Here is a 27775-nt window from a genome sequence, read left to right on the forward strand (position 1 = left end):
GCTGCCTCCTGCACACCCCTCCAGGGATCAAGGCCACAACCTGGGCATGTGCCCTGCCCGGGTATCAAACTGGCGAACTTTGCGGGCATGGACAACACCCAACCAATTGAGCCACACTGGCCAGGGCAAAAAAACCTCCTTGTAAGCAAATCTATAACTTAAAAAAAAGCCTAAAAGTATTCTGTGGAGGTACCTAGGAGCCGGGAAGGGCTCTGCGTCAGCCGACAGTCGGGTGGCGGTGCTTCCACAAGCAGCCTGGCCCTTCTCCAGTCTTCCTCCCACAGGCCTCAGCTGTTCCCAGATGGCGCTTCAGGGAGGGCGTGAGGCCAGGGACCTCCAGGGTTGGTGTCCCCTCGGGCAGCAAGGCCCTGGCAAGCTGTGCATACACGTCACGTGGTGAGTGCCAATATTTTGGAGGTTTTTTAAGAAGATACTTGAAATTTTGCCCCAATCAAGGAGAAAGGTTTTGCATTCTGGATAACATTCACGATCTAGTTGGCTCATCATCCTGAGAAATAAACTTTTTCTGGATTAGGAAAGCTCATCGTGAGACTTGAGATACACGGGCTGGGACAGTTTCCTCAGTTTCTCCTGGCTTCGGAGCCCCCGGCCTCGCAGTGGGGTGAGCCCCATTGGAGGCAGATGAATCTGAGGAAGGAGGAGGAGAAGGAGAATATTAAGAATTAGCATTACTGCAGCAGCTTATATTCATTGAGGATTTATTAAATACCATGCCCTCTGCTAAGCACTAAATCTACACCAAGTCATTACCCCTCACACATATCAATCCTTACAGCCATCTCATACGGAATTATATCAACATTTGATGAGAAAATGGAGCTCAGAAGTTACAACTTGCTCGAGATTATCCGTGAGGTGACGGAGCTGGGATCTGAACCCAGACCTGCTGATGCCACAGTGTGCTCTTCTCTGCCACGTCGCCTGCACGGAGGGAACATGGCCACACCGAGTGAAATGCAGATGCAAAGGTGAGGGGAAAGAGTATACACAAAGGTGTGTGCCTGGTGGCAGACTGGGAGCGATCTCAGGGCCTACTGGAAGGGCTCACTCCCACAACAGGATACACAGTAGCCCTGTACAAGATGGAGGCAGATATGCCCAGAAGCCATGGAAGGAGAGTGAGTAGGCAATAAAGGCACACCCAGGGCTCCATGTACTTTAGGTAAAGAAAATGTATGCACGAGTGCAGGAAAAAAGAATACAAGGATATAGTACCCAACTATTAGTCTGAGCCAATACAATATAGAATTACTGTTTTTGTAGGTCACGGGTAGAAAATTGGCAGTTTAATATGGTCAACCCAACAGTTACAGGGGTCACTTCCACAGGGTGTGAATTTTTGACAAATTTCACTATCATGCATTCCTCTAATGTTTGAACCTTGTTCTTTTGTTAACAACAACCTGTCTTATATGATGAAACCTTGCCACAGAAAAGTGAATGGCAGAAGAGAAAGCTCGGTGAACGGCAGCTGGCTTTCCCTCCTGGGCGTGGCACTCACTGACGTTCTGGTTATTGTGATGGACTGGCCGCGTGCAAGGACAGCTTGTTTTCAATATCCGCCTACAGCAGTTCTAGACCCCAGACAACACTCCAACGGGCAGTGGCCGCCACGTTAGCCAGGGTCACACTCACCGGCCGTGGATAAGGGATCCGGTAGTGCAGTGCCATCTCGATCCTGGCGGTGCACTCGGCCACACACTGCTTGATCAGGGCTGCGTCTGTGAGCTGAGAGAGGACAGCAGGCTCGTTCTAATGCGACACAGGACACAGGAGCACGTGCTGGACTCTCTCAGTTCACCATCCAATACCTTCAATGCTGATAATTTGAAAACCATTTTTTCTTTTTTTATTAAATATTTTTTAATGTTGATTCTTGTAGAAGTCCCCCCCCCCCCCTTTCTTGGCCTTTACCAAATTATTGTTCATGTCCATGGGGTATGCATATATGTTCTTTGGCTATTTCCTTCACCTTCTTTATCCACTCACCCCATCCCCCACCCCTTGGGCACCAGCCAGTCTGTTCCATGTGTCCATGCTTCTGGTTCCATTTTGTTCATCAGTTTATTTTGTTCATTATATTCCATATATTAGTGACATCATATGGTATTTGTCTTTCTCTGACTGGCTTATATTTACCTAGCATAACAATCTCCAGTTCTATCCATGCTGTTGCAAATGATGAGTTCCTTCTTTTTTATAGCCATATAGTATTCCATTGTGTAAATGTACCACAGCTCTGCTAGCCACTCAAGGTTTTTTTCTTACACAAATGATAGTTCAATTTGTTCTGAACCTTGCTTTTTCCACTAATAAATTGATGCTCCTTCTATATTTATACATGTAAAACTGCCCCATTCTTTTTAACAGCTGCACCAAATTCCAAAATAATTTAAGTCCAGCTGGTGTGGCTCAGTGGTTGAGCATCGACCCATGCACCAAGAGGTCACTGGTTTGATTCCTGGTCAGGACACATGCCCAGGTTGTGGGCCTGATCCCCAGTGGGGGGCATGCAGGAGGCAGCCAATCGATGTTCTCTCTCATCAATGTTTCTATCTCACTCTCCCTCTCCCTTCCTCCCTCTCTCTAAAATCAATAAAGGGGAAAAAAACTATTAAAAAAAAAACAAAACAATAATTTAACCCATCTTCTGCTGATGGACATTTAGGTTACCCCCAGTCTTTGCCATTACAGACAAATCTGTTATGGATTGCTCTAAATTTTTTTTGGCTCATATGCAAATATATCTAAAAGATAATTTCCTAGAGAAAGAATTATGGGTCAGAGGGTGTATATTCCAGTGATAAAATGATATGCATTTTAATCAATTAATTAAAAAAATATTTTAATTGATTTTTTTAGAGAGAGGAAGGGAGAAAAAGAAACATCAATGTGAGAGAGAAACATCGATCAGCTGCCTCCTGCACGCCCCTACTGGGAATCAAGCCCGCAACCCGGGCATGTGCCCTGACCGGGAATTGAACTGGGACCTCTCAGTCCATGGGACGACCCTCAATCCACTGAGCCACACCAGCCAGGCTATTCATGCATTTTTAATTCACAGATATTCCCTCTAGGTTCAAATTACCCTCTAAGACAGTGATTTTCAATCTTTTTCATCTCATGACACACATAAACTAATTCTAAAATTCTGCCACACACTAAAAAAATGTATTTTTTTGCCATTCTGACAAAAAATATGTATAATTTTGATTCAATCATACCAGACGGCTATTGTCATTTTTTTAAATTTGACAACATAAGGGAAAAAGAGGTCAGTGTCCCTGACTAAATAGTCAAGTGTTGCATGCTTTAAAAATTCTTGCGGCCCTGGTCAGGTGACTTGGTTGGAGCGCCATTATGTGCACCAAAAGGTTGCGGGTTCGATCCCCAGCCGGGTCATATATGGGGAGACAGACAACTAATCGATGTTTCTTTCACATCAATGTTTCTCTCTTTCTCTAAAAATCAAAGAAAATATATCCTTGGGTGAGGATTAAAAAAAGAATTAAAAATTCTTGTGGCACACTGGTTGAAAACAGCTACTCTAAGAGGCTGATTGATTTAAACTCCTACAGCACGTATTACATTATATTCCCACAACACTGAGGTTTCTGCACATCTCCCCATGCTGACCAAACTCTGAGGTACCCCACTGTCGCAGCCAGTGCTGTCTAGACACTGGAGAATGATTCATCTCTCATTCTGAACTGTGACATGCCTTGCTCATCAGTCAGGGGAAGAAATGGTTTCTGAAATTCCAAAACAGTCAAACCGTAGTAGTCCAGTTTTAAGTAAAAGAATGACAAGTTCATTCTCAACACAGAAAGCGAGGTGGTGAAAAGGAGAGTCTCTCGTTCTGAGGATTCCAAGTAAGTCAACACACAGCTCTGCTACGACTCTGCAAGTGGCTCAAAGCGGAGCTGGGACTGCATCAACCCACAGGACACCCACAGGGAAGTCTGGGCCACCGGCTTGGAAACGCGTCCTATGGCACCTCTTGGAGCAGCGGAGAGTTCTGGGAATTGCAATGCACAGCTGAGTTTCTTGAGGCAGAGGCTCAGCTTTTTAACCTCTGTGCTTCTCAGAAGCTGTGGCTTTGATGTCCACCTTGGGAAAATGTCCATGTTCCTTCTCATTTACCTCTTAGACTTCAGAGCAATTCATGAGATACCTTCAGATTATTACCACGCTCTTACAGAAAGTGAGATGACAAGAAACAACTTGTGTGTGTCTGCAGTGAGGGATGGGAAAAGGCCCTGACAAAGCGATTGTTAAGGGAGCGGAGGGCTTCTGCGGGGAGAGTTCTCCAAATTCCATCCTTCAGAGGCTGCCTGCGTGATTTTGCCGTAACTATACACCACCTATACTAACGTTAAACTTTTTCTTTAAATGGACTCTCGTAAGCACCATGTTTGTGAAATTACCGGATACTCTATTTTCTTTCTAATACATAGTAACACAAGCACATGTGTTAAAATGAAAAGCCCACACACCTCCCCCAACTCCACAAAGTCTCACTCAGGCACCGTTGCTGGCACACAGCGCCCTGGGGCCCACACCACCTCGGGCGCAGTCGAGCAGAGGTGAACTGAACGAAGGATCGATTATTGCCGCAGTGAGACCTCAAGGGCCCTGAGCAGTCCTCAGGTGAGTGAGCCTGCAGGGGTGCTGGGCATGCCCTACTGTGAACCCAGCACCAGGCTGGGCACTGTGAGGCCATGGTCCCTTGCCTTTATTACCCAGGCAGGACAACTCTGACACATGAAGCTACAGTAAAGGCACAGTGGTACATAATCAACTAATATGTAAAGTCAGAATAGGGCTCATCCTGGGGTTGGGTGAGGGCAGAGAAACTGAGGAAGGCTTCCTGAGGTCAGCTGAGTCAAAGTGTTTGTAAACACTTGTTAACTTACGAAAACCACAAATCAGGGCCCAAGAGCTATACTCAGAGAGTCTAAGACATTTTCTGTGCATTTGAGGAAATGACAGTCTAGGGGGGAGGCCACACCAACATAAGTGGAACAAGTGAGGAAAAGGGTATGACCAACTCCTTAGAGGCATGTATTGGATAGTGATCTGCAAACTTTTTTATCATCAACTCCTTTCAATAAATACTTTTGAGCCCACATATCCCATACAAGTATTTATAATAATTTATATGTGCATTAATAAGTTCACTAAATGTATTAATAATTTCATTATACACATACACAAAACAGACATTTTGAAAGAATGCAATAAAACTAAACAGAAACAGTACTTGCAGCACCTGATTTCCCTTCCTCCAAGGATAATCTAAGGACCTCAGGGCTACATGTACCTGGTGTGTCACACGTGGTATGCGCTAGCAGCAGAGTGTGTGGAGAAGCCGGAGGGTCACGTGTACTCTGGTGTGGCACGCGTGGCGGCAGAGTGTGTGGAGAAGCCGGAGGGTCACGTGTACTCTGGTGTGGCACGCGTGGCGGCAGTGTGTGGAGAAGCCGGAGGGTCACGTGTACTCTGGTGTGGCACGCGTGGCGGCAGTGTGTGGAGAAGCCGGAGGGTCACGTGTCCTCTGGTGTGGCACGCGTGGCTGGCAGTGTGTGGAGAAGCCGGGAGGGTCACGTGTACTCTGGTGTGGCACGCGTGGCGGCAGTGTGTGGAGAAGCCGGAGGGTCACGTGTACTCTGGTGTGGCACGCGTGGCGGCAGTGTGTGGAGAAGCCGGAGGGTCACGTGTACTCTGGTGTGGCACGCGTGGCGGCAGTGTGTGGAGAAGCCGGAGGGTCACGTGTACTCTGGTGTGGCACGCGTGGCGGCAGTGTGTGGAGAAGCCGGAGGGTCACGTGTACTTGGTGTGGCACGCGTGGCGGCAGTGTGTGGAGAAGCCGGAGGGTCACGTGTACTCTGGTGTGGCACGCGTGGCGGCAGTGTGTGGAGAAGCCGGAGGGTCACATGTACTCTGGTGTGGCACGCGTGGCAGCAGTGTGTGGAGAAGCCGGAGGGACAGAGGGCAGAGAATCTTCACATGCAGGTAGGTCTTATAAAGCAGGATGCTGCAGGGATTCTGAGAGGGGCAAATACTAAAAATTGAGAGGGTTTCTTTCGTAGCACTTATCCCAACTGTAATTCTACATTTTTTTCCTTCTAACTCTGGAACATCTCTGAGGGACCGTGTCTCCTCCCTGAAGACTGTCACTGGCCTGACTCTCCCCTGGCCTGGGGGTCGTCTCAGGGTGCAGAGACACTTACCAGCTGGACCAAGACCTGAAACCACTGCAAAGGGAGACCGGAGCTGGGCTCTTCCTCCGGGTGCCTGGGCAGGCTGACCAGGCTGTGCCTCAGCCCCTGCCTGCCCACACGCTGCCACTGTGACTGCTTAGTCCTCTCTGTTTTAGGACAGAAAAGAAATGGACACACAAGAAACTACTCTCCTCCTTGCAATCCCCAACTGAGGCTACTTACGTGTTTGTTTCTCCGGAACAGCGTCCTGGCTTCATTGACTATGTACTGTTTCTCTGCGATGGTGTCCTCCACCTGCCCCGAGGCTGCCTGCCACGTCCTCGCGAGCCTGGAAATGCGGCGATAGAGGCCAAGGACTTCCTGTCGCGTTGCTGTCGTCATCCTCAAACCCACCAACGCAGAAGAGGGAAAATCTGCATAAAAGTCCAACTTGACAGTAGGCAGCTAGGCAGATGTGCATTTTTTAAATTCAAGCTCTTTAATGAGACCACGAATTAGAGGAAAATTGCGCTTTCCCAACCACAGCCCTGCAGCGTGGCGCTGCGGGAAGGCCAGCTCTCTCAGCTGGCCCAGCCGTGCTCTTGGCAGGCAGCCATCTCTACAGACACGGCGGAACCGAAACACACTCACTACTCTAAACCGGCAAACACTGCCAGAGCATTGCGGGAGTGACAGCCGCGGGCCGGGGTGCCTCGAAGGCATGTTTTGAATAACTGAGTTTAATGCAGGGGTTGCACTCACGGTCCTCCAGCGCCGGCCAGCAGAGCCTGGCTGGGTGGGGACAGTGGCCAACTGTAGAGGCCTGCCACCTTAAAAGGGGACAGTGGACACTCAGCACCTGCCAGCTGCTGCCATGCAGAAGCGTGGGCCTAGGGATGACGGATTTCCTGAGCTTAACAGGTGGCCACCCAGATTTTTAAAACATGAAATCTCAAGAGACACTAATTAATTACTTTTGAAAACGTGAGCACCATGAAGGCCAACAAACTGTGTCTGCAGGCTCAGTTCTACCTGAGTTCATCACAACCTTGTTGAAAATATTTAACATTATCAGTCTACTTCCTTGTTCACATAAAAACTGTACAATCAGCAGAATTAAAAATCTTTATAACTGAAGATCTTGTGGCTCGAAGATCTATCTGGGTTTTACTCTGAAACATCAGTGTTTTATGTTCAGAGGACTTGGCTAAGACCTGACCTAAATGTATTCCCTAAAGCTAATTGAACTTTTAGAAATTAAATTTCTGTCATATTTTTATTATGAAATATTTCAATATAAAATGACAGAGTAATTAACAGCCACATATTCAAAATGAACCTTAAAGAGCAAACTATACACAGTTGAAACCCTGTCCCTCTTCCAAATCCAATTCCCCTTCTTCTCTTCTAGAAGGAAACATCATCCTGAAATTGTTTCTCACACATATCTTTATATTTAACATTTTATAGTACTGCCTAGCAAGTTTAAAAACTATAGCCCTGGCCAGTTTGGCTCAGCAGTTAGAGCGTCGGCCTGTGGTCCAGAGAAACCCGGGTTCGGTTCCCGCTAAGGGCACGTACCTCGGTTGCAGTTTGTCCCCGGCCCTGGTTGGTCGTGCGGGTGGCAGCCACTTGATGTGTCCCTTTCACGTCGATGTTTCTCTCTCTCCCTCCCATTCTATCTGAATAAAAAATGGAAAAGAGTCCTTGGGTGAGGATAAAAAAAACAAAACAAAAACAAACTATATATATATATGTGGTATTGTCTTTCTGCCACCTGCTTTTTTGCCCACATTTATGAGACTCATCAATGTTGTTCCGTGTAGCCTAGGTCCTACAACCTCACTGCTGCAATTCAGTCCACGTATGAAGTCATTCCGTGCACTTTCTTGCTGATGGACATTAGGTATTTCCTTTTTCTTTTACTTAGGCAAAAACTTCAGCCTATTTCTTTACTATTCAATTTAAAGTCAGGAGAGAGGAAAAAAGTTCCACTGCTGGAGGATTCTGATTAGTCAGACTTAGGAGATGGAAGCCGGCCTGCCTTTGACCAATGGAGGCTGAGAAGACCAGGAGACAGATTTGGAGCCAGGGCGGCATGGCCAGGCACGGGGTCTCCTCTGAGTCTTCCTCAGACAGGCTCACCAGGGCCAGGAAGTAGGCTGCTCACTGCCCTCTGGGAACATGGCCTGTCTCCACCCAAGCGGAGGGGTAACACCCGGAGACAGTATGCTTTAGGGCAGTCCTGAGTTTATGAGAATTTGGGCAGCTAAAAATGTAGATGGGAGCTGGAAGGAGGTGTGTTTATCCAGAAATTCTAAGTACCTGCAAGGAATTCACCTTGCAGAGAATCTCTCTTTCCCATTTATCCTGACCCTGGTGACTTTTGTTGAGCAATGGGGATGAACCAAGGCTTAACCATTTAATGAAAAGCTTGGAAGCATTACTTCACCTACTTCAAAAGTTAATAAAATTAAAGTTATATTCAACACCAATTCTCATGTCGATGATGCTTCAGAGAAAATGCTTAAAATTAATAAAAACCAAGAGAGAAATCATCTTTGTGGCCAATTGTTAATAAAAACCCAGATGAGATGATGATATTTTTCCTGCTAAGGAAAAAGGTTTCTGAGTCTCTGGCTCTCCCTAAACTTCCATGGTTTCACATGAAATCTGTGAGTCAGTCCCTGCGAGCAGCAGGGCATCGGTAACCGACTTCTATCAAGGAAGACAGCCTTGCTTCCCTGTCCCTGCCGGAGGGATGGCCCTGACTGCGCGGCCCCGGAGGAGGCGAAGGCCTGACTTCGGTAGGTTCCCTCTCTCCTCTAGGAATCTCAGCTTCAAGCTGCAACTGATCATATACCAGAACCTGATGCAAGAGCTCTGTAATTAGGGCACTCAAGGTAACAAGCTGAACTAACAATTGGTGCTTAATAGACCTATTTTCAAAACACTTTAATTAATGTTTAAGTATTTGGAAAACTAATTCTGAAAGGGAGTGATGTCTCCCTCTCCAACATCAGTGGACCCAGAATACCCAAATGTGTTACCGGACTAAAAGGGTCCATTCTCCTACATGCAACAAAGCCCAATCAAGCCGGACCAGGAGTTTTAGCAAAGAAAGTGGAGGTTTATTAGTTGAGGAAATGATACCAAGCCCACAGTCACAGGTAAATGAATGCCCAAAGTTCTGGCTTCCCAAAGGCTTCCAGGGGATGGGTTATATAGGGGAACATGATTAATCATGGCGGCTAAAGGATTTGGGGTTGTGGGTTCTGCTGATCGGTTGGGGGCAGGATAAGAGGTCCCTGATCACTGTATCAGGTCCTGATGTCAGCCATGGCATCATTCTGTCTGGTTTCATGAGGGTGTGGTTCCTAAGGTCTTCCTGCTTCCATGGGGCTGACACTCAACTGAGGTCCAGGTGTTATGTTTAGCTTGACTAACATTCTCTGGTCAACAGACTTCAGGCTGTTTTCTTAAGCCAATTTGACACTGACCAGGATCTGACATCCTAAAGGCTTAATGATTAAAGAAAGGAGTGGATAGACAGGAATTAGAAAAGGTCATGCTAAAGAAATGGAGTTTCGGGGGATGCAAAAATGGCGGCGGAGTGAAGGGAAGCTACACAGACCGTCTCCCAGAACCAAACTGGAATTACAACTATAACACAGACAAATTGATGGGAAAAAGCAACAGAAAAGCAGCTTGCGAGGACCATATAACGAGGGACACTGACTCCATCCCGGTAGGCTTGCGAAGGCGTGAGACAGGGGCTGGGAGCCCACGGTCAGCAGCTCGGCAGCGGCCTTAGCTGGGAGCAGTGCCCTCGGGTCACACTCCCAGGCGGCCCCACAGCGCAGCCGGGACAGAGGCTACAACAGCCACAGCCACTCACCTTGGGCTCCGGCAGAGGGGGGCAGACTGGACTGGGACTGTGTTGGGACACTCGGGATTTGGAGGGCGCTCAGAGCGTTTGCTGAGTGCAGCCACGCAGGACGGTGGGCATATTGCTCCTTCCCAGGGCTCTGGGGAGAGGCAGCAGTGCCTGGCTCCGAGATCCAACCCCACCCTGTGGGCCATTGAAGTGCTAATTAAAGTTCATTAACAACCAGCATCTGCCCCACCTCTGTGAAAGCCCCTTGTGCTGAGCACCTGAGGGAGTTTTTCAATCAACTGACAACCCAAAACTCATCAAGTAACCTCGACTGCTAGCCTCCAGGCAAAAAGCTAGAGGATAACAGTACCTTTCCTGGGCTGGCAACTTTAACCAGGACAGCAAGACTTGACAGTGGTGTTTAACGTGGGTCCTCCTTCGCTCATATAAACATAGGAGAGGGAGCCACAAACAGCAGAACACCAACACCCACAGGGAAAACTTGACAGGCTCCAAAGCCCACAGTGATAGCCAAAATGGTGAAACACAGAAACAGAAGCCAAATGAAAGAGCAAGAGACCTCCACTGAAGATGAGATCAATGTGGAGCAATTAGGCATGTTAACAGAGCTAGAATTCAGAGCCATGATCTTGAGGAAGCTCAACAGCATGAGTAAGGACATAGAGACACTGAAAATAAGCCAACTGGAAATTAAAAACCATCAAGAAGAGATAAAAAATGACATATCAGAAATGAAAAACACATTGGAAGGTTTAAAAAGCAGAGTAGAGGAAGCTGAGGACCGGATCAGTGAATTAGAAGACAGGGTAGAGAAAATCAACCAATCAGAAAAACAAAAGGAAAAAACGATTAAAAAACAGGAAGACAGCTTAAGAGAACTGTGGGACAACTGGAAACGTAATAATCTTCGCAACATAGGAGTCCCCGAAGAAGAAGAAAATGAGCAAGGGATAGAGAATATATTCAAAAAAATAGTGACAGAAAACTTCCCTAATTTGGTGAAGGAAGAAGGCATTCAAGTTCAAGAAGCAGAGAGAGTCCCAAGTAAGAAGAACCCAAACAGGCCCACACCAAGACACATAGTAATTAAAATGCCACATATTAAAGACAAAGAGAGAATCCTAAAAGCAGCAAGAGATAAGCAACAGGTTACCTACAAAGGAAACTCCATAAGGCTCTCAGCTGACATCCCACAAGAAACACTACAGGCCAGAAGGGAATGGCATGAAGTAATCAAAGTCATGAAAAACAAGAATCTGGATCCAAGACTACTCTACCCAGCAAGGCTATCATTCAAAATAGAAGGTCAAATAAAGAGCTTCCCAGACAAAAAAAGGCTAAGGGAATACATTAGCACCAAACCAGCTTTGCAAGAAATGGTAAAAGGACTGCTGTAATTAGCAGGAGAAATGGGAAGAAAAATAGAATCACACTAAACAAAAATGGCAATAAATAAGTACATATCAATAATCACCTTAAATGTAAATGCATTGAATGCTCCCATACAAAGACACAGAGTAGCTGATTGGATAAGAAAGCATGACTCATCTATATGTTGTTTACAAGAGACCCACCTCACAACAAAAGACTCACATAGGTTGAAAGAGAAGAGATGGAAAAAAATTTTCCAAGCAAATGAAAAGCAAAAAAAAGCTGGGGTAGCAATTTTCATATCTGATAAAATAGATTTCAAAATGAAGACCATAACTAGAGACAAAGAAGGCCACTACATAATATTGAAAGGATCTATCCAACAGGAAGATAGAACCTTGATAAACATATATGCACCCAATATAGGAGCACCAAAATATATTAAAAATCTTCTGGAAGACTTCCAAGGAGAAATCGACAACAATACAATCATAGCAGCACTGGATAGATCCTCTAGGCAAAAAATTAGCAAGGAAACAGAGACTCTAAATGAAGCACTAGACCAAATGGATTTAATAGATATCAACAGAGAATTACACCCCAAAACTACAGAATACACATTCTTCTCAAGTGCACATGGGACATTCTCAAAGATAGACCACATGATAGGACACAAACTAAATCTCTACAAGTTCAAGAAGACTGAAATCATATCAAGCATCTTCTCAGATCACAATGGCATGAAACTAGAAATCAATTGCAACAAAAACATGCAAAGACATTTCAACACATGGAGGCTAAGCATGTTATTAAACAATGAATGGGTCACCGAGAAGATCAAGGAAGAAATTAAAAACTTCCTGGAAACCAATGAAAATGAACACACAACACCACAAAATCTATGGGATGCAGGGAAAGCAGTTCTGAGAGGGAAGTTCATAGCACTACAGGCCTACCTCAAAAAACAAGAAAAATTTCTAATTGACTGTCTAACCTCACAACTTAAAGAACTAGAAAGCAAACAAAAAGAAAACCCCAGAGCAAGTAGAAGGAAGGAAATAGTAAAGATCAGAGCAGAAATAAATGACATAGAGACCAAAAAAGCAATTCAAAGGATCAATGAAACAAAGAGCTGGTTTTTTGAAAAGATAAACAAGATTGATGGACCCTTAGCTAGACTCACCAAAAAACAAACAGAGAGAACCCAAATACACAAAATCAGAAATGAAAGAAGAGAAGTAACAACCAACACCATGGAAATACAAAAGATCGTTAACAACTATTATGAACAACTATATGGCAACAAATTCGACAATCTAAGCAAAATGGACAAATTTCTAGAAACACACAGACTCCCAAAACTGGACCCAGAAGAGATAGAAAACTTGAACAGACCAATAACAACTAAGGATATTGAAGAGGTAATCAAGACTCTCCCAGCAAACAAAAGCCCAGGCCCAGATGGCTTCACAGGGGAGTTTTACCGTACATTCAAAAAAGAGCTAACACCCATTCTCCCCAAACTATTTCAAAAAATTCAAGAAGGAAGACTTCCAAACACGTTCTATGAGGCCAGCATAATTCTAATTCCAAAACCAGAAAAAGACACTACGAAGAAAGAAACCTCAGGCCAATATCCCTGATGAACATAGACGCCCAAATCCTGAACAAAATATTAGCAAATTGGATCCAGAAATACATCAAAAAAATGATTCACCATGACCAAGTGGGATTCATTTCAGGGATGCAAGGCTGGTACAATATTCGCAAATCAATAAATGTGATACACCACATAAACAAAATGAAGAATAAAAACCACATGATCACATCAATAGATGCTGAAAAAGCATTCGACAAAATCCAGCATCCTTTCTGATAAAAATGCTCAGCAATGTGGGATTAGAGGGATCATATCTCGACATAATAAAGGCCATATATGAAAGACCTACAGCCAACATCATATTCAATGGACAGAAACTAAAAACATTTCTATTAAGAAAAGGAACAAGACAGGGATGTCCACTTTCGCCACTCTTATTTAACATTGTACTGGAAGTCTTAGCCACAGCAATCAGACATGAAGAAAAAATAAAAGGGATCCAAATTGGAAAGGAGGAAGTGAAACTGTCATTATTTGCAGATGACATGATATTATACATAGAAAACCCTAAAGACTCCATCAAAAATCTATTAGACTTAATAAATGAATTTGGCAAAGTAGCAGGATACAAAATTAACGTCGAGAAATCGATGGTATTCTTGTACATCAATGATGAACTCACAGAAAGAGAAACTGAAAAAACAATCCCATTTACCATCGCGCCAAAAAAATTAAGATACCTAGGAATAAACTTAACCAAAGAAGTAAAGGACCTATTCCGAGAAAACTACAGGTCATTGAAAAAAGAAATAGAGGAAGATATAAAAAAGTGGAAGCACATACCCTGCTCATGGATTGGAAGAATTAACATCATTAAAATGTCCATACTACCCAAAGCAATCTATAGATTCAATGCAATCCCCATCTAAATACCAACGACATATTTCATAGAACTAGAACAAATACTTCAAAAGTTCATATGGAACCAAAAAAGACCCCAAATAGCCACAGCAATCTTGAAAAAGAAGAAGAAAGTAGGTGGGATCACAATACCAGATATCAGGTTATACTACAAAGCAACTGTAACCAAAACAGCGTGGTACTGGCACAAGAACAGGCATATAGACCAGTGGAACAGAACTGAAAACCCAGAAATGGACCCAAAGCAATACGCTCAATTAATATTTGACAAAGGTGGCAAGAGCATACAGTGGAGTAAAGACAGCCTCTTTAATAAATGGTGTTGGGAAAATTGGACAGCTACATGCAAAAAAATGAAACTAGACCATCAACTTACACCATACGCAAAAATAAACTCAAAATGGATAAAAGACTTAAATGTGACCCATGAATACATAAAAATTCTAGAAGAAAATGTAGGCAACAAAATTTCGGACATCATACGGAACAGAATTTTCACTGATACAACACCTAAGGCAATAGAAACAGAGGAAAAAATGAACACATGGGACTACATCAAACTCAAAAGCTTCTGCACAGCAAAAGAAACAACCATCAAAATGGAAAGGCAACCCACTGTATGGGAGAACATCATTGCCAATGATACATCAGATAAGGGGTTAATTTCCATTATATATAGAGTGCTCATACAATTCCACAAAAGGAAGACAAAGAACCCAATTAAAAAATGGGCAGAGGAGCTGAATAGACACCTCTCCAAACAGGACATACAAATGGCTAAGTGACATATGAAGAAATGCTCAACATCACTAATCATCAGAGAGATGCAAATTAAAACAACAATGAGGTATCACCTCACACCTGTCAGAATGGCCGCCATCAACAAATCATCAAACAACAAGTGTTGGCGAGGGTGTGGAGAAAAGGGGACTCTAGTACACTGCTGGTGGGAATGCAGACTGGTGCAGCCGCTGTGGAAAACAATATGGTGTTACCTCAAAAAATTAAACATTGAACTTCCATTTGACCCAGTGATCTAGGAATATACCCTAAGAAGCCTGAAACACCAATCAGGAAGAATATATGTACCCCCATGTTCATAGCAGCACTATTTACAATAGCTAAGATCTGGAAACAGCCCAAGTGTCCATCGGTAGACGAATGAATAAAAAAGCTGTGGTACATGTACACAATGGAGTACTATGCAGCGGTAAGAAAGAAAGATCTCTTATCCTTTGAGACGACATGGAGGGACCTGGAAAGTATTATCTTAAGTGAAATAAGCCAAGCAGAAAAAGACAAATACCACATGATCTCACTTATATACGGAATATAATGAACATAACAGTCTGAGGAATATGGTAGACCCAGAAACATAGAAGTAGGGCACAGACTGACATCCCTCTGAAGAGGGGGTGGGGGAGTGGGAAGAGATAAACTACAGAACTTATATGCATGTATGCATGACCAATGGACATGGACAACTAAGCCGGGGACGGGGCTGGGGTGGGGTGGGGAGGGGGGTGCCAATGGGGTAAAAAAGGTAAAATATCCTTAACAAAAAAATAAATAAAAAGTTAAAAAATAAAATAAAAAATAAAAAAAATAAATAAAGAAATGGAGTTTCTGAGTGGCTCAGTTGGAGCATTGTCCCATATACCAAAAAGGTTGCGGGTTCGATCCCCAGTCAGGGCGCGTACGGGAGACAACCGATCAATGTTTCTTTCCCTTCCTTCCTCTCTCTAAAATCAATAAAAACATATCCTTGGATGGGGATGAAAAACAAGAAATGGAGTTTTGGCATGGTTACAAACTGAAGATTTCCAGGGAGAAAGGTCTCAGAAGGGTTTCCTGTGGTGTCCTATTTACAAGTCTGGCCTACCACTTCTTTCTCTTGTGCCAAGTGGCAAGAAAAAAGTGCTCCTTTTGTCCTTTCCTTATTAGAATCCTTCAGTTCTCAGGGAAAACATATATTGGATGACCCCCCACCCCCACCCCCGATTACACTAGATCAGGTCTGTTGAACATCCCTTGGCCCCTTTGGAGCACGGATCACTCAAGAAATGGTTTGCTAATGTCTGTCTTCCCCCATAGACTATCTTTATAGGAACAGTAACCACTTGCATCTATGTGCTGCTGAATTCCCAGCACCTAGCATGATCAACAGTCAATAAATGTCTGCTGAATAAATGAGACATTTCATGCTACAGAAAGCTTTGGATTCTAGCAACAAAATCTGCCACATGTAAAGAATTTTTTAAAGTTCTTTTCCTTTTGGTTTATATTTGTTTTTGATCCTAGGAAGCAACTTGTTTAGAAAAAGTACCTTTTCCCTAGGAGTCTTCTTTCCTATGGATTTAACCATGCCTAGAACTGCTGATGGCCTCTCATCACTGAGCTGCACCAAGGCAGCCTTTTCCTTTCTCACTCGCTTCCGGGGTCGATCTGATGCAACGGGTCTGCGCGGATTTTCCACGGCAACATCAGAAATATAAAACTGTTTAGAGGACCACAGTTGAAATGCAGTATATCAACTACCCGTGAAGTCTCCTCATACAGAATTTTTACATTAAAATTTTTATAACTTTTGCCTGGCCAGTATGGCTCAGTGATTGAGCATCGACCCATGCACCAAGAGGTCGCCGGTTCAATTCCTGGTCAGGGCATATGTCCAGGTTGTGGGCCAAATTCCCAATGGAGGGCATGCAGGAGGCAGCCAACTGATGTTCCCTCTCATCGATGTTTCTCTCTCTCTCTCCTTCTCCCTTCTTCTCTCTCTAAGATCAATAAACAAACAAAAAAATTGTGTAACTTTAACTTTGAGATTGACATTTCTTTAAAGTCTGCTTCTTTCCACCTCAACCTCACAATCCCAGAATGAGGAAAGACAAGAGATATGAAGTTAAACATGAGAAGCTGTGTCTGGAAAGGGGCCATGTGTACACTCCTAAGCGAAAAGTTGGTATAAGCACCTAGCGCATGCAGCCGGTGCCAGTAGGAACTGGCTGACAAGGCTGCTAGTGCATTTGCCTCCTCTCACAGTCGGGAGAAGCTTCCCCTATAGCAGGGGTCCCAAAGATTGGTTGGTGAGGTAATTTTATATACGATACAAATATTTATTTTGTCACTGTGATTCTTTTCAAGTGTTTTAATAGCCCACCAAACCCATGATTTAAAGTAATTTCAATTTTGTAGCAATACAGCTTCCTGTAAATAAACGTATTACAAAATATTTTAAGCTAGCTTAATATATAGGTAACTAATAGTAAAAAGTGTGATAATGGAGTCTGACAAGAGGAAACTGGGAACCGCGCCAAGGCACCTGCTGTGTCCTGCCTAGGTGTTCCTCCTGGCTGAGCCCCAACTTAGAACGTCCCTGTATGGTCTGCGAGCACTGCATCCCCCAGTGCACACCTACGTGCAGTAGTCTTAGGTTTCTGGAGCACCTTCCACAGCCAGCTACTGACCTTCTGCCAATTTCATTTTCCCCTCTGAATTTCTGGAGGGCAGGGACTGTTCTGCTTACTCGAGTAAAAGCAGCAGTGGCTAATAGTACCGACCAATCTGCTTTGCACGTGCTCTGTGCAGGAGGCTTTGCTATGTGCTCTCCATGGTAACTCCCATAAGTATCCCAACAATCCTGTAAGGGAGATACCATACCACTAATCCCTTTTTACAAAGGAGGAACCTGATGCAGAGAAGTTAAGTAATTTATCCAAGGTCACACAGCTAGAAATAGGTGGGGCCAGGATTCAAACCCAAATTTTTGATTACTGAAAGGCTGCTCAACCTCAGTACCTGTGTTGAATGTCTGTTGATTGTTTTATTTTTATTTTTTTATCCTCACCTGAGGACATTTTTCCATTTTTTGTTCAGATAAAGCGGGAGGGAGAGAGAGGAAGAGAGAGAGAAACATCGATGTGAAGGGACACATCGAGTGGCTGCTACCCGCACAACCAACCAGGGCCGGGGACAAACCGCAACCGAGGTACGCACCCTTAGCGGGAACCGAACCCGGGTCTCTCTGTACCACAGGCCTACGCTCCAACCTCAGAGCCAAACCGGCCAGGGCTATTGATTGTTTTAAAGACTTTAACCACTTATGACAAAGGGAACTAAACAATTCTATTCCCATCCCACAGAGAGCAAAACACCATATTTCGCACCTTGATATGAATGACAATAACCTTTTTATAAAATTCCTCATATACCATGTGCCCCTCCCCTTCCCCCCTTTAATAATTATATTACACACCAGCACCCACAGCCACTGAAAAGAACTGACATCACAGAAGAGCCACCAGGGCTCATTACAGTGTTAACAGCCTGCAGGCCTCACACTATTGTGGAGAGAAAAGTGTTCTAGGGAAAATAACCTCACAGGTGATCAGATCACAAATTCTTAACTGGGCAGGTAAAGGATACACCCAAAGCATACAACTTCCTCAGTAAAAGGCTTATCTTTGCCTCAAGCAAGCCCTGTCCATTGTCTCTGTGCACCTAGGTGAGCACATCACTGAAATGCCTTTCAGAGCCCTCAAGTGAAACCACTCTGAGAGCACATGGACTGTTGGATGGTCCGTCCCCACCGTCCCCACCTCGCTTTCTCCCCTCCTCAATCCAGATGCACAAAGGGAGCTTCCCTGGCCCCTCCTCAATCCAGATGCACAAAGGGAGCTTCCCTGGCCCCTCCTCAATCCAGATGCACAAAGGGAGCTTCCCTGGCCCCTCCTCAATCCAGATGCACAAAGGGAGCTTCCCTGGCCCCTCCTCAATCCAGATGCACAAAGGGAGCTTCCCTGGCCCCTCCTCAATCCAGATGCACAAAGGGAGCTTCCCTGGCCCCTCCTCAATCCAGATGCACAAAGGGAGCTTCAAACTGTTCTTCTCCTGAGTCTTTACCTTACTTCACAGCAACTGTCACTTTCACCTAAAAAACTTAGAATTCTCCAGAGGTTTGGACATGTATGTCGAAGACACTTGCCTCTCAAGCATGCATTTACTCAACACCCACCTCGTGGTTCCAGGGATCCTGACAAACAAGCAACCACAGCCTATGCGTCTATTCCAGTGGCAGATATACAAGAACAATTTCTGGTAGCGAAATGTGCTCTCAAGGAATGAAGTGGTAATATATGAGTAAGCAGCGGTGGGGGCTATTTTATTTGGGTAGTCAGTGACATCTGAGCCACTCACGAATGCTGTCAAGGAGTCTATTCAAGGAAGACTTAAGAGGAAGGTGGAGTGAGAGGGAAGGGCAGGAACCAAGGCTGAGGTGGGGACCAACAACAAATGTTGTTGTGAGTTTAAGGGGGAGAACAGGCCACAGGCAGCTAGAACTGAGCACAGGTAGCGAGGGTAGGCCCTGGAAAGGAGTTTGGTTTACAGTCTAAGAGCAAAGGGAAGACACATTGGTATTTTATTTTTTAAGTTTTTATTTTATTGGTTTTTTAGAGAGGGAGAGAAAAACATCAATGTAAGAGTGAACATCAATCAGCTGCCTCCTGCATTCCCCCTACCAGGAATTGAACCCCACAACCTGGGCATGTGCCCTGACCGGGAATCAAACCAGCGACCTTCTGGTGCATAGGACAATGGTCAATCAAGTGAGGCACACTGGCCAGGGCATGACATGTTGGTTTTGAGCAAGTTGGAGCATTGTGGCCTGATTTACATCTTTTTTAGAAAAATCCTCACCCAGGATATTTTTCCATTTATCTTCAGATAGAGTGGGAGGAAGGGAGAAATATGGATGCCAGAGAGCCACATCAACTGGTTGCCTCCCACACGATCCTGACTAGAGCTGGGGACAAACTGCAACCAAGGTACCTGCCCTTGACCGGAATCAAACCCGTGACTCAGCAGTCTGAGGGCTGACACTCTAACCACTGAGCAAATTGGCCAGGGCTATTTACATCTTTTAAAATGTGCTGAATTTCAAACTTTATCATAAGTACTTATTATTCTATAAATCTTACAAATGGTGAAGTCTTGCTGTTTACGACAGAAATGTACAAACCTGTAAGATTTTTTAATTTAAGCCAAAGTGACAACTGCTGGGAAGTAAAATCTCAAGGGATTGAGAAAATGCCCTAGAGAAGTGCAGTTCTGCACCTTATTTCATATGTCACAGTCAAAGGGGAAGATGGAGGGGGCTGGTTCCATAACATCCATTGGTGGTAGATTAGGGAGTGGGAGAAAGCAAAGCGGGGTAAATCTCTGAGACAAAAACTAAAAAGGATAGACATAATTCTTTTACATTGGTGGGTACAGGGTAGTTAACAATGAACATTTACAGCATCTAAGGGTGGTATGCAGGGGAACAAGATAACAATGAGGGGTTCTATGGTCTCCTCTGACAGAAGGTTGTGCCCTGAGGGGGTCTGGAGAAAGGTAGATTACTCTGAATTTCCAAAGGCATGTTATCTTAGATGCAAAAAGACACAGACAGGCTGAGTTAAGGCAGACTGACCTGAGGGGAGATACAGCCTAGGACAGGACTGCCTGCCATGGCTTGCCTTTAGTTAGCAAGTTTTTTTTTATCCTCACCCGAGGACATTTTTCCATTTTTTGTTCAGATAGAGTGGGAGGGAGAGAGGAAGAGAGAGAGAGAAACATCGATGTGAAAGGGACACATGGAGTGGCTGCCATCCACACAACCAACCAGGGCCGGGGACAAACTGCAACCGAGATACATGCCCTTAGCGGGAACCCAACCCAAGTCTCTCGGGACCACAGGCTGATGCTCTAACCGTTGAGCCAAACCGGCCAGGGCTAGTTAGCAAGTGTTAACTTCAGACCACCCTCTGCGGTTACTTTGGGTCTGAGTTTGTAAGGCCGCCACGCAGGCCGCCCCTGAGCTTGTCAGTTAGTGTGTGGCCTCTTTCTGTCCACATTGCCTAATGCCCCTTAACTGACAGGAGAGTTGGGATTAGGAGCCAAAAAAGCTTAGTGATTGTTTCCCTGAACATCAATAAACTTTTCCCTGTTTTTATTTGGAGTCTTTAATGGGAACTTGCAGTGGGCAGTGAAGAAAATCCTAAAAAAAATAAACAGAGCCCAGCCAGTGTGGCTCAGTGGTTGAGCGTCGACCCGTGCACGAAGAGGTCACCAGTTCAATTCCTGGTCAGGGCACATGCCCAAGTTGTGGGCCAAATCCCCAGAAGGGGGGTGTGTAGGAGGCGGCCAATCAATGTTCTCTCTCATCAATGTTTCTATCTCTCCCTCCCTCTCTAAAATCAATAAAGAAAAAATTAAAAAAAAAAAAAAGAAACCAGAAAACACACACTCACCCTCCCACTCACTGCTGAGAATGCTCTGGACAGACTGTGGGAACCCCCTTTATCTAGCACATGCAGATCTGGTTTTGCAGGAGGCCTGGGGGAGATTTGCTGGCACCAGGGGCTTCATCCACTTGACTTCTTTCCCACCCTGCAGCATGAAAACTGGGAGTTAAGAGCAGAGATGTGTTGCAACGTGTCAGGGAGATAACTGAAGACGCATGGCCGAATCATAAAGGAGTATTTCATTACACCGGCAGGCTGGGGGGGTAGTGTCCCCAGATCCTCAGCACCAGATTTTTCTTGCTTGTCCCTATTTTAAAGACAGAAGCCCCATCCCCCTTTGCCTCCCACCCCCAGGGGACTGGTACAATAGTGGGTGTGACAGCGATTACAGAAGTCAAAATGACCAGGCTCACAAGTACCTGCAAATACAGATACTCGGAAACCGCAAATGCCTCCCAACACATGGGGCAACTATTATCTTAGGCAACATTCCTTTACTTCTAGGGGTAATTAGCTTATTATTGGAAAAATATCGAGGAAGGTCCATTGACGATAAAAATGGAGTCATTTAGTTGCCTTAGCCAAGGGGCCTCCATAATAATGGAATAGTTGCCTTGGCCTCAGGCCCAGGTCAGTGAAAAGTCCCTTTCTCCTGATGAAATTTATAGCAGCATGATTCTGGTCTCAAGAATGTCAAAATTCCAAATGTTGAACTCTCATGAGCCTTGCCGTCTACTGAAGAGCGGGGCAGAAAAGGCAAGTTCTAGCATTACTCTCAAGCCCAAAGTGGAAGGAAAGAGCTCTTCCCATTCTTTCAAGATCTGCCCCTGGATGGATTTTTTCCCTCATCGTAACTAAGTCACACTTCTCCCGCAAGTCCTTTATGATTTTGAGGGGTGGGCAGAAGGTGGAGATTATGAAATCAGTCTTATGTGCTCATTGGGCACCAGTGGTGGCTGGTCCCCAGTCCTGAGGCCCTATCTCCTTAGATCTGGGACTTTCTTTTTGCCAAATGAAGGTCCCAACACACACAATTTCTTTGCCTAGCTGCTGAGTCTCACCCTTTGGCTCTGGTCACTTTCAACGGGTGCCTCTTCAAGCCGAGACTGGGCCAGCGTCCCTGCGTGTGTGCCTCTAGCACACTCCCATCAGAGTTCACCCTATTCCACTGTAATTTTTTTTTAGTCACCTTTCTTCCTCCACCGTGTGCTTGTGGAAGAAGGGGGAAGAGGACTAGGATTATGTTTCCTTTGTTCAGTCCTTGGCCAGCACAGAGTTACGGCTTAAAAAACATCTATTTGTTAGAAGAAAGAATAAATGACACATAGAATGGTCACCATTAATATCTATTCTCATCTTGAGATATATGTGGTGATGTTTGGACTAGGTTTTCCAACTGATGGCCCTAGAGCATTTAAACATACTAATTAATCCTCACAATGCTGTTTTCAGACTGGCTGTGGGTGTCAGGGTGCGGAACTGAAGACTCAGTGTGATTGGGCAGGAGGCCTTAAAGTCCCTTCTGGGGCAGTGTGAGACACACAGCTAGCTACACAGGAGACTCACTCTTTAGTTCATTCAGGCTGGTTAGGGTTCATCCACTGAACTGAAATGATTTACATGTTTCTGTGAAGCTTAGACCCAAACACAGGAAAATGGGGTTGCGATACTTTTATTTTTGGAAAAACAGTCCTTTGGAGTATAAGGTTCATTGTACCCAAATGATCAAGGGTCAAAACTAACCCAGAAATTTTCATTTTTAAGTTTTGTCTTTGGAGAATCCCCAGGGAACTGAAATGTTCTTACAATGCCAAAGCAAACACATATTCTGGCCCTGATAGCAGAGTAGAAAATGACTTAGTTTTAGACAGTTTTTCCACATATGTAAGGAAGAGGAGATATAATGCAAACAATGAATGGGCTCTGCAGTGGTCAAACCTGGGTTTGAATCCTGACTCATTAAAGTAGGCAGGTCTTCCATTGCCTCACCTCCTGAAAATGTAAAATGGGGCAACAGAACCTTCTTCAAAGGACTGTTGTAAGAATCATTCATGAGATAATCCATGCAAATCGCTTAGCACAGGGGAGCTAACAAAGGCAAATGGTACCAGGAGGAAATGAAGGCCTCTTTTATCTATGCTAAGCTTGGGGGGGGAGATGGGCAGCTGTTGGCAGATTTATTGCTTGGTGGTCGTAATGGATTTTCCTAAAGCTGTTTCTCTCTGATCATTAATAACCTCTGTACAGTTAAAGGGCTATTGTTCTTCAGTATTAGTAAATCCTGTTGAGGCACTGCTTATCTTCAGGCCGCAGAGCACACTTCTTACTGAAAATATAATGCAGATGCCGACACCAAAGGCTTCCCTTCCTATTTTTCTTCCTTTATCTCTTGCTCCTTGCTTACCCTCCAGTGCACTTTTCCCTAGATCCGCTCTACCCTCGACCTTCTGGCGTACACCCATATCCTATGCAGGTCCTTCTTCCTCAAATCCAATAACCTTCGTTAATCTGTGCCCCACACTTATGTCTTGCCTCCCCTCCATCAGTCAACTGACACAAGTCCCATGGACTTATTTCCTGACCTGGGTTCCATTTTTGGTTACTAGAATCCAAAAAGGGAACTGTGATGCCACTTTTGCAAATCTCAGATGTGCTTGTGTGGCATACTTACTCATACCACCGCTACCTTCTGAACAGTATCTTTTTACACACAAAGTGACAATGTGGTGTGTCAGATAGGGGTTAGGGAGTAGAGAAGACAGATCATGTTTCAATTTTATCTAAAGGAATTAGGTTAGGCCCTGTAGTATGTGAAATCTTTAGAACATAGGGGAAAACCCAAACTACTGATAGCTGAAAGACTTAAATTCTCCCAAACAAGATCTCATTGGTTAAGTACACTCATTCTAAATACACCAGCACAGCACAGGGAACACATGAGATCTCACTGGTAAGGGGACTCCAAGCAGGCTACCATAAACAGGATATTTACAGCTGTTATTCCCCTCGGGGATAGCAATTCTAAATGAAAACCAACTTTCTGCCATCAAGTCAAAAGAAATGGAAGTATCTGATTCCTTATCTGCATATTTTGAGACAAAGACAAGGTAAGGTGGGGGAGTCAGATGGTTTGGAACCAGTTACCACAAGTAGAAGTTGGTGTTAGAGGTGTGTCCTCGGTATAAATAGATGAAAACGAAGTCCACGCTAAATCCCCAGTCATTTATTCATAACTATCCAGGATTTCAACCCATCACAGGAATTAGGGAAGTGGAAGAAAACAAAACATTGAAATTTAAATTAACACTTAAATCCCTCCTTTATGATTATTTCCTAAAGAACTGGCTTAGGAAATCACCGAGACTTTGGTTGTAACATTAGCTATGACTGGAGTTTTCTGGCACCTGTCAGTTTGCTCCCACCATCTGACAGAGAATCTCACTGTATGCAGGGGTCACTGCCTTTCATGGCAGTTTCTCAGTACCACCCAACTATCAAATAAATAACCATCAAAGATGGCAACTTTGCTCATCTAGAGAGGCACCGAGCTTACTACACAAAGTTCCTTGAGAGTAGGAACAATAATTGTCCATTTTCACCTGTGTGAAATAACTGACACCCAGAATACCTTCAAGCTCCATCTTCAGTGATGGAGATATCCCACTGACCACATGCAGCTATGGGGTACTTGAAATATGGTTAGTGCACCTGAGGAACTGAATTTTAAATTTTATTTTACTTAAATTTAAATAGCAACATGTTGCTAGTGGTTCCAAATGAGCAGCATATCTCTAGACCAAGAACTGCAAATCCAATGCCTGCAGGAGTCAGGTAGGTAGTGGAGTGGGGAGACTTCAGGCAAAGTTGAGCATTGAGCCAAACCTGGTCCTGGGCACCAAGTGGCTGCTGCTGTGTAGGAGGAACCTCAGGCTGGTGTTGCCAACTCTCTCATTTTTCAAATGAAGTTGAAAAATCTGGATTTTGATGTTCAATTCTTATTTTTTTTTTTAAATTTATGAGTTTATTTGAGCCAAACTGACGCCATGCTGCTCCAGATGTCCAATTTTTAAATGTTGGCAAGCAAATAAAAAATAATAATTTAAATCACTTTGTGGGCTGAATAATGTTTGTCAGTTCACAATCTCTACCTAAGCCAACCTCTTCTGCTCAAAGAAAAGGGCCTTCCCCAAGGCCACTCTGGGGCTTCCTTAGATGTCAGTAGCAGATCCAAGACTGAAACCTAGGCCTTCTGATTCCTCTCCTGATATTCCTTCTTGATTCTAGGAGATTGACCACATCGAGACTGTGGTGGCAGTGGCAGTGGCAGCAGCAGGGGGAACAAAAGCCCTTTTTTTCAGAAGTTGTTGAAGTCCACAGCTGGTATCTTGTGAACACTGTTCCTACCTCGCTATAACCCTATGTTGAGCCCTATGGGTAAGGTTCCCCACTTGGAGCCAGCAGGACACAAAGAAATAGTCTGTTGGGGAGACAGACATATAAACAACAAGCAAAGTCAGGTTTGCTATAATGGACACAAATCATGTGCACAAGTCCCAAAGCATTGTTGCCAGGGCAGGGAGGAAAAAGATTTGAGCCAGGCCTCAAAGGATGAGTAGAAGCTGTCTAGTGGGTGGATGAGTCTCACTGATTATTAGGGTGGGTCCAGAATATTAAGGGAGCCTTCCTTTATCTCTGAGGCCTTGTCTGTGTCAAGAGTTTCCTTTGCAAGCTTCTCCTTCTCTGGGTAATCTCTAAATATAAAGAGCCCCCAGGAGTTTGGGGGCCTAGGTGATCTAGAAATAAATCCCTACTACATTTATTATCTCTGTGACTTTTCCCTTGACTTGCAAATAGAATTTCTCGACACAGTCACCTGGATAGTTATACCTACCAAACCTAGTATGTTCACAGGACAACTTATGGTTATTCCCATCCATACTGTTTTCCCTTGGCCATCCTTGCCTCCTCCCTCTCCCATATACTTCATGTCCAATTCAACAGCAAGTCCTGCAAGCTCTGCTTCCAAAATACACCGTGGGCGCTTCCCCTCCAGGGAGTACTCCTGGCCTTTCCGCCTCCCCTCTTCTTCCCCACCAGACCGGTACCTTTGCCACGCTCTCCTAAGCTCCAAGGGCCCTTCTTTCGCCTTTGTAACCTTCTAAATAAATGTTCTCTTATTAAAAAAAGAAACACACGCAAAACAAAACAAAAAAATACACTGTGATTTTAATTCTCTCATTTCCACTGCAACCGCAACACTGCCTTCACCACCCTTCTCTATCCAGCAGCCACGAATGACGTTTTAAAAAACATGTAAACCAGATCATGTCACTTTCCTCCTTAAAACCATCTGGTTACGTAACAGACAAACCCTTACCTTGGGCTAAAGGCTGTTTGACCAGGCCCCGCCACTGCGCCACCGCGCCACCGCAGCCCACTCTGGCCCCTTTCCAACGGAAGGCCCCGGGGCATTCTGTCCCAGCCACCGGCCGCCTTGCGGGACCCTTCCAGTCGGCTCGTCTCCACCTAGAAAGTGCTTTGGCCAGTTCCCTCTCCTCCATCTCTGCAAACCCTGGCCTCCTCGGGGCAGAGTGGCGCTGCCCCGTCGTCTACAGTTCCCCAGGTGTCCTTGTCCTTGGGGGCATGTCTCACTTGCTGACACTCTGCTTACCGATTACTTTTTATCTTTCCCCGGACTCGAACACACAGTGGCGGGGCCACGCCTCCTCTGCGGGACCAGGGGACGACGACGCCGGCTCCCTCTCCCAGAAAGTCTCGTCCCCTGTCGCGGCTCCGTTTGGGTCAACGTGCCCCCCGGAACTGCCCCCACCAGCTTCCCATCTGCACTCGGAGATACGAAGGAGTCAGGACGGTCTCCGACGGGCTGCACACCAGCCTCCCCGCGGCCCGAAACCAGGCCCCCTTCCCGCGCCTCGGGCCGCTTCCTCGGGCCGGTCCCCCAGGCCAGAGGCGCGAGCCCGGGCCGCCCTCCCAGGGCTGGGGTCACACAGGCGCGTCTCCTAGCAACGTGCCCCTGCCCGGCCCAGCGCAGCCGCCCCATTCCCCGGGCTCCCCGCAGGAGCCGCGGCCCCGTCCCGCACTCACTCGGCGTCAGGCCCGCCTGCCCCCACCCCCAGGAGCGCCGCGCCGCACGGCCGCGGGAGGAGGCGGCGCCCGGAGCGCAGCGGGGCCGCGGCGGACGGAGCTCCGCGGGTCGTGCCGGCCAGGCGGGCCGAACCACGGGCGGACCTCCGCGGGAGAACTGTTCCGGGTCTGGGCAGCCTCGAGCCGCCCTAACCCTCAGACTCTAGCGCGCCCTCCTCCGCAGGCTCAACGGTACCACCTTCGCCCTCCCTGCTTTCCCTTCTCCCTTTCCGCCATCCTGCCCCTCCCAGCCCCAATGGTTCAGTCCAACTCCCCCAGCCCGCCCTCCGCGTCGCTCGAGCTCTACACTCAGTTGGCGACGGCTTCGTAC

General features: G+C 45.5%; 1 protein-coding gene across 4 annotated transcripts; it reads right to left on the bottom strand.

The window, feature by feature from the left end:
• Nucleotides 1-27455, bottom strand: LYRM1 (LYR motif containing 1). 4 transcript variants are annotated; one of them, XM_036280810.1, is made up of 4 exons: nucleotides 27406-27455; nucleotides 6468-6658; nucleotides 1657-1749; nucleotides 1-648 (listed from the first exon to the last, which is right to left on the bottom strand). In XM_036280810.1, exons 2-4 carry the CDS (start codon nucleotides 6624-6626, stop codon nucleotides 532-534), a joined length of 369 nt encoding a protein of 122 aa, XP_036136703.1. In that variant the 5' UTR covers nucleotides 6627-6658; nucleotides 27406-27455; the 3' UTR covers nucleotides 1-531. The 4 variants fall into 4 exon arrangements, with proteins under 4 accessions (XP_036136703.1, XP_036136702.1, XP_036136700.1 ...); XM_036280809.1 differs by lacking the exon at nucleotides 27406-27455 and adding an exon at nucleotides 26972-27269; XM_036280807.1 differs by lacking the exon at nucleotides 27406-27455 and adding an exon at nucleotides 26678-27269.
• Nucleotides 27456-27775: the final 320 nt, after the last annotated feature.

Source organism: Molossus molossus, unplaced genomic scaffold (assembly GCF_014108415.1).
Source record: "Molossus molossus isolate mMolMol1 unplaced genomic scaffold, mMolMol1.p scaffold_m16_p_3, whole genome shotgun sequence".
Lineage (NCBI taxonomy): Eukaryota > Metazoa > Chordata > Mammalia > Chiroptera > Molossidae > Molossus > Molossus molossus.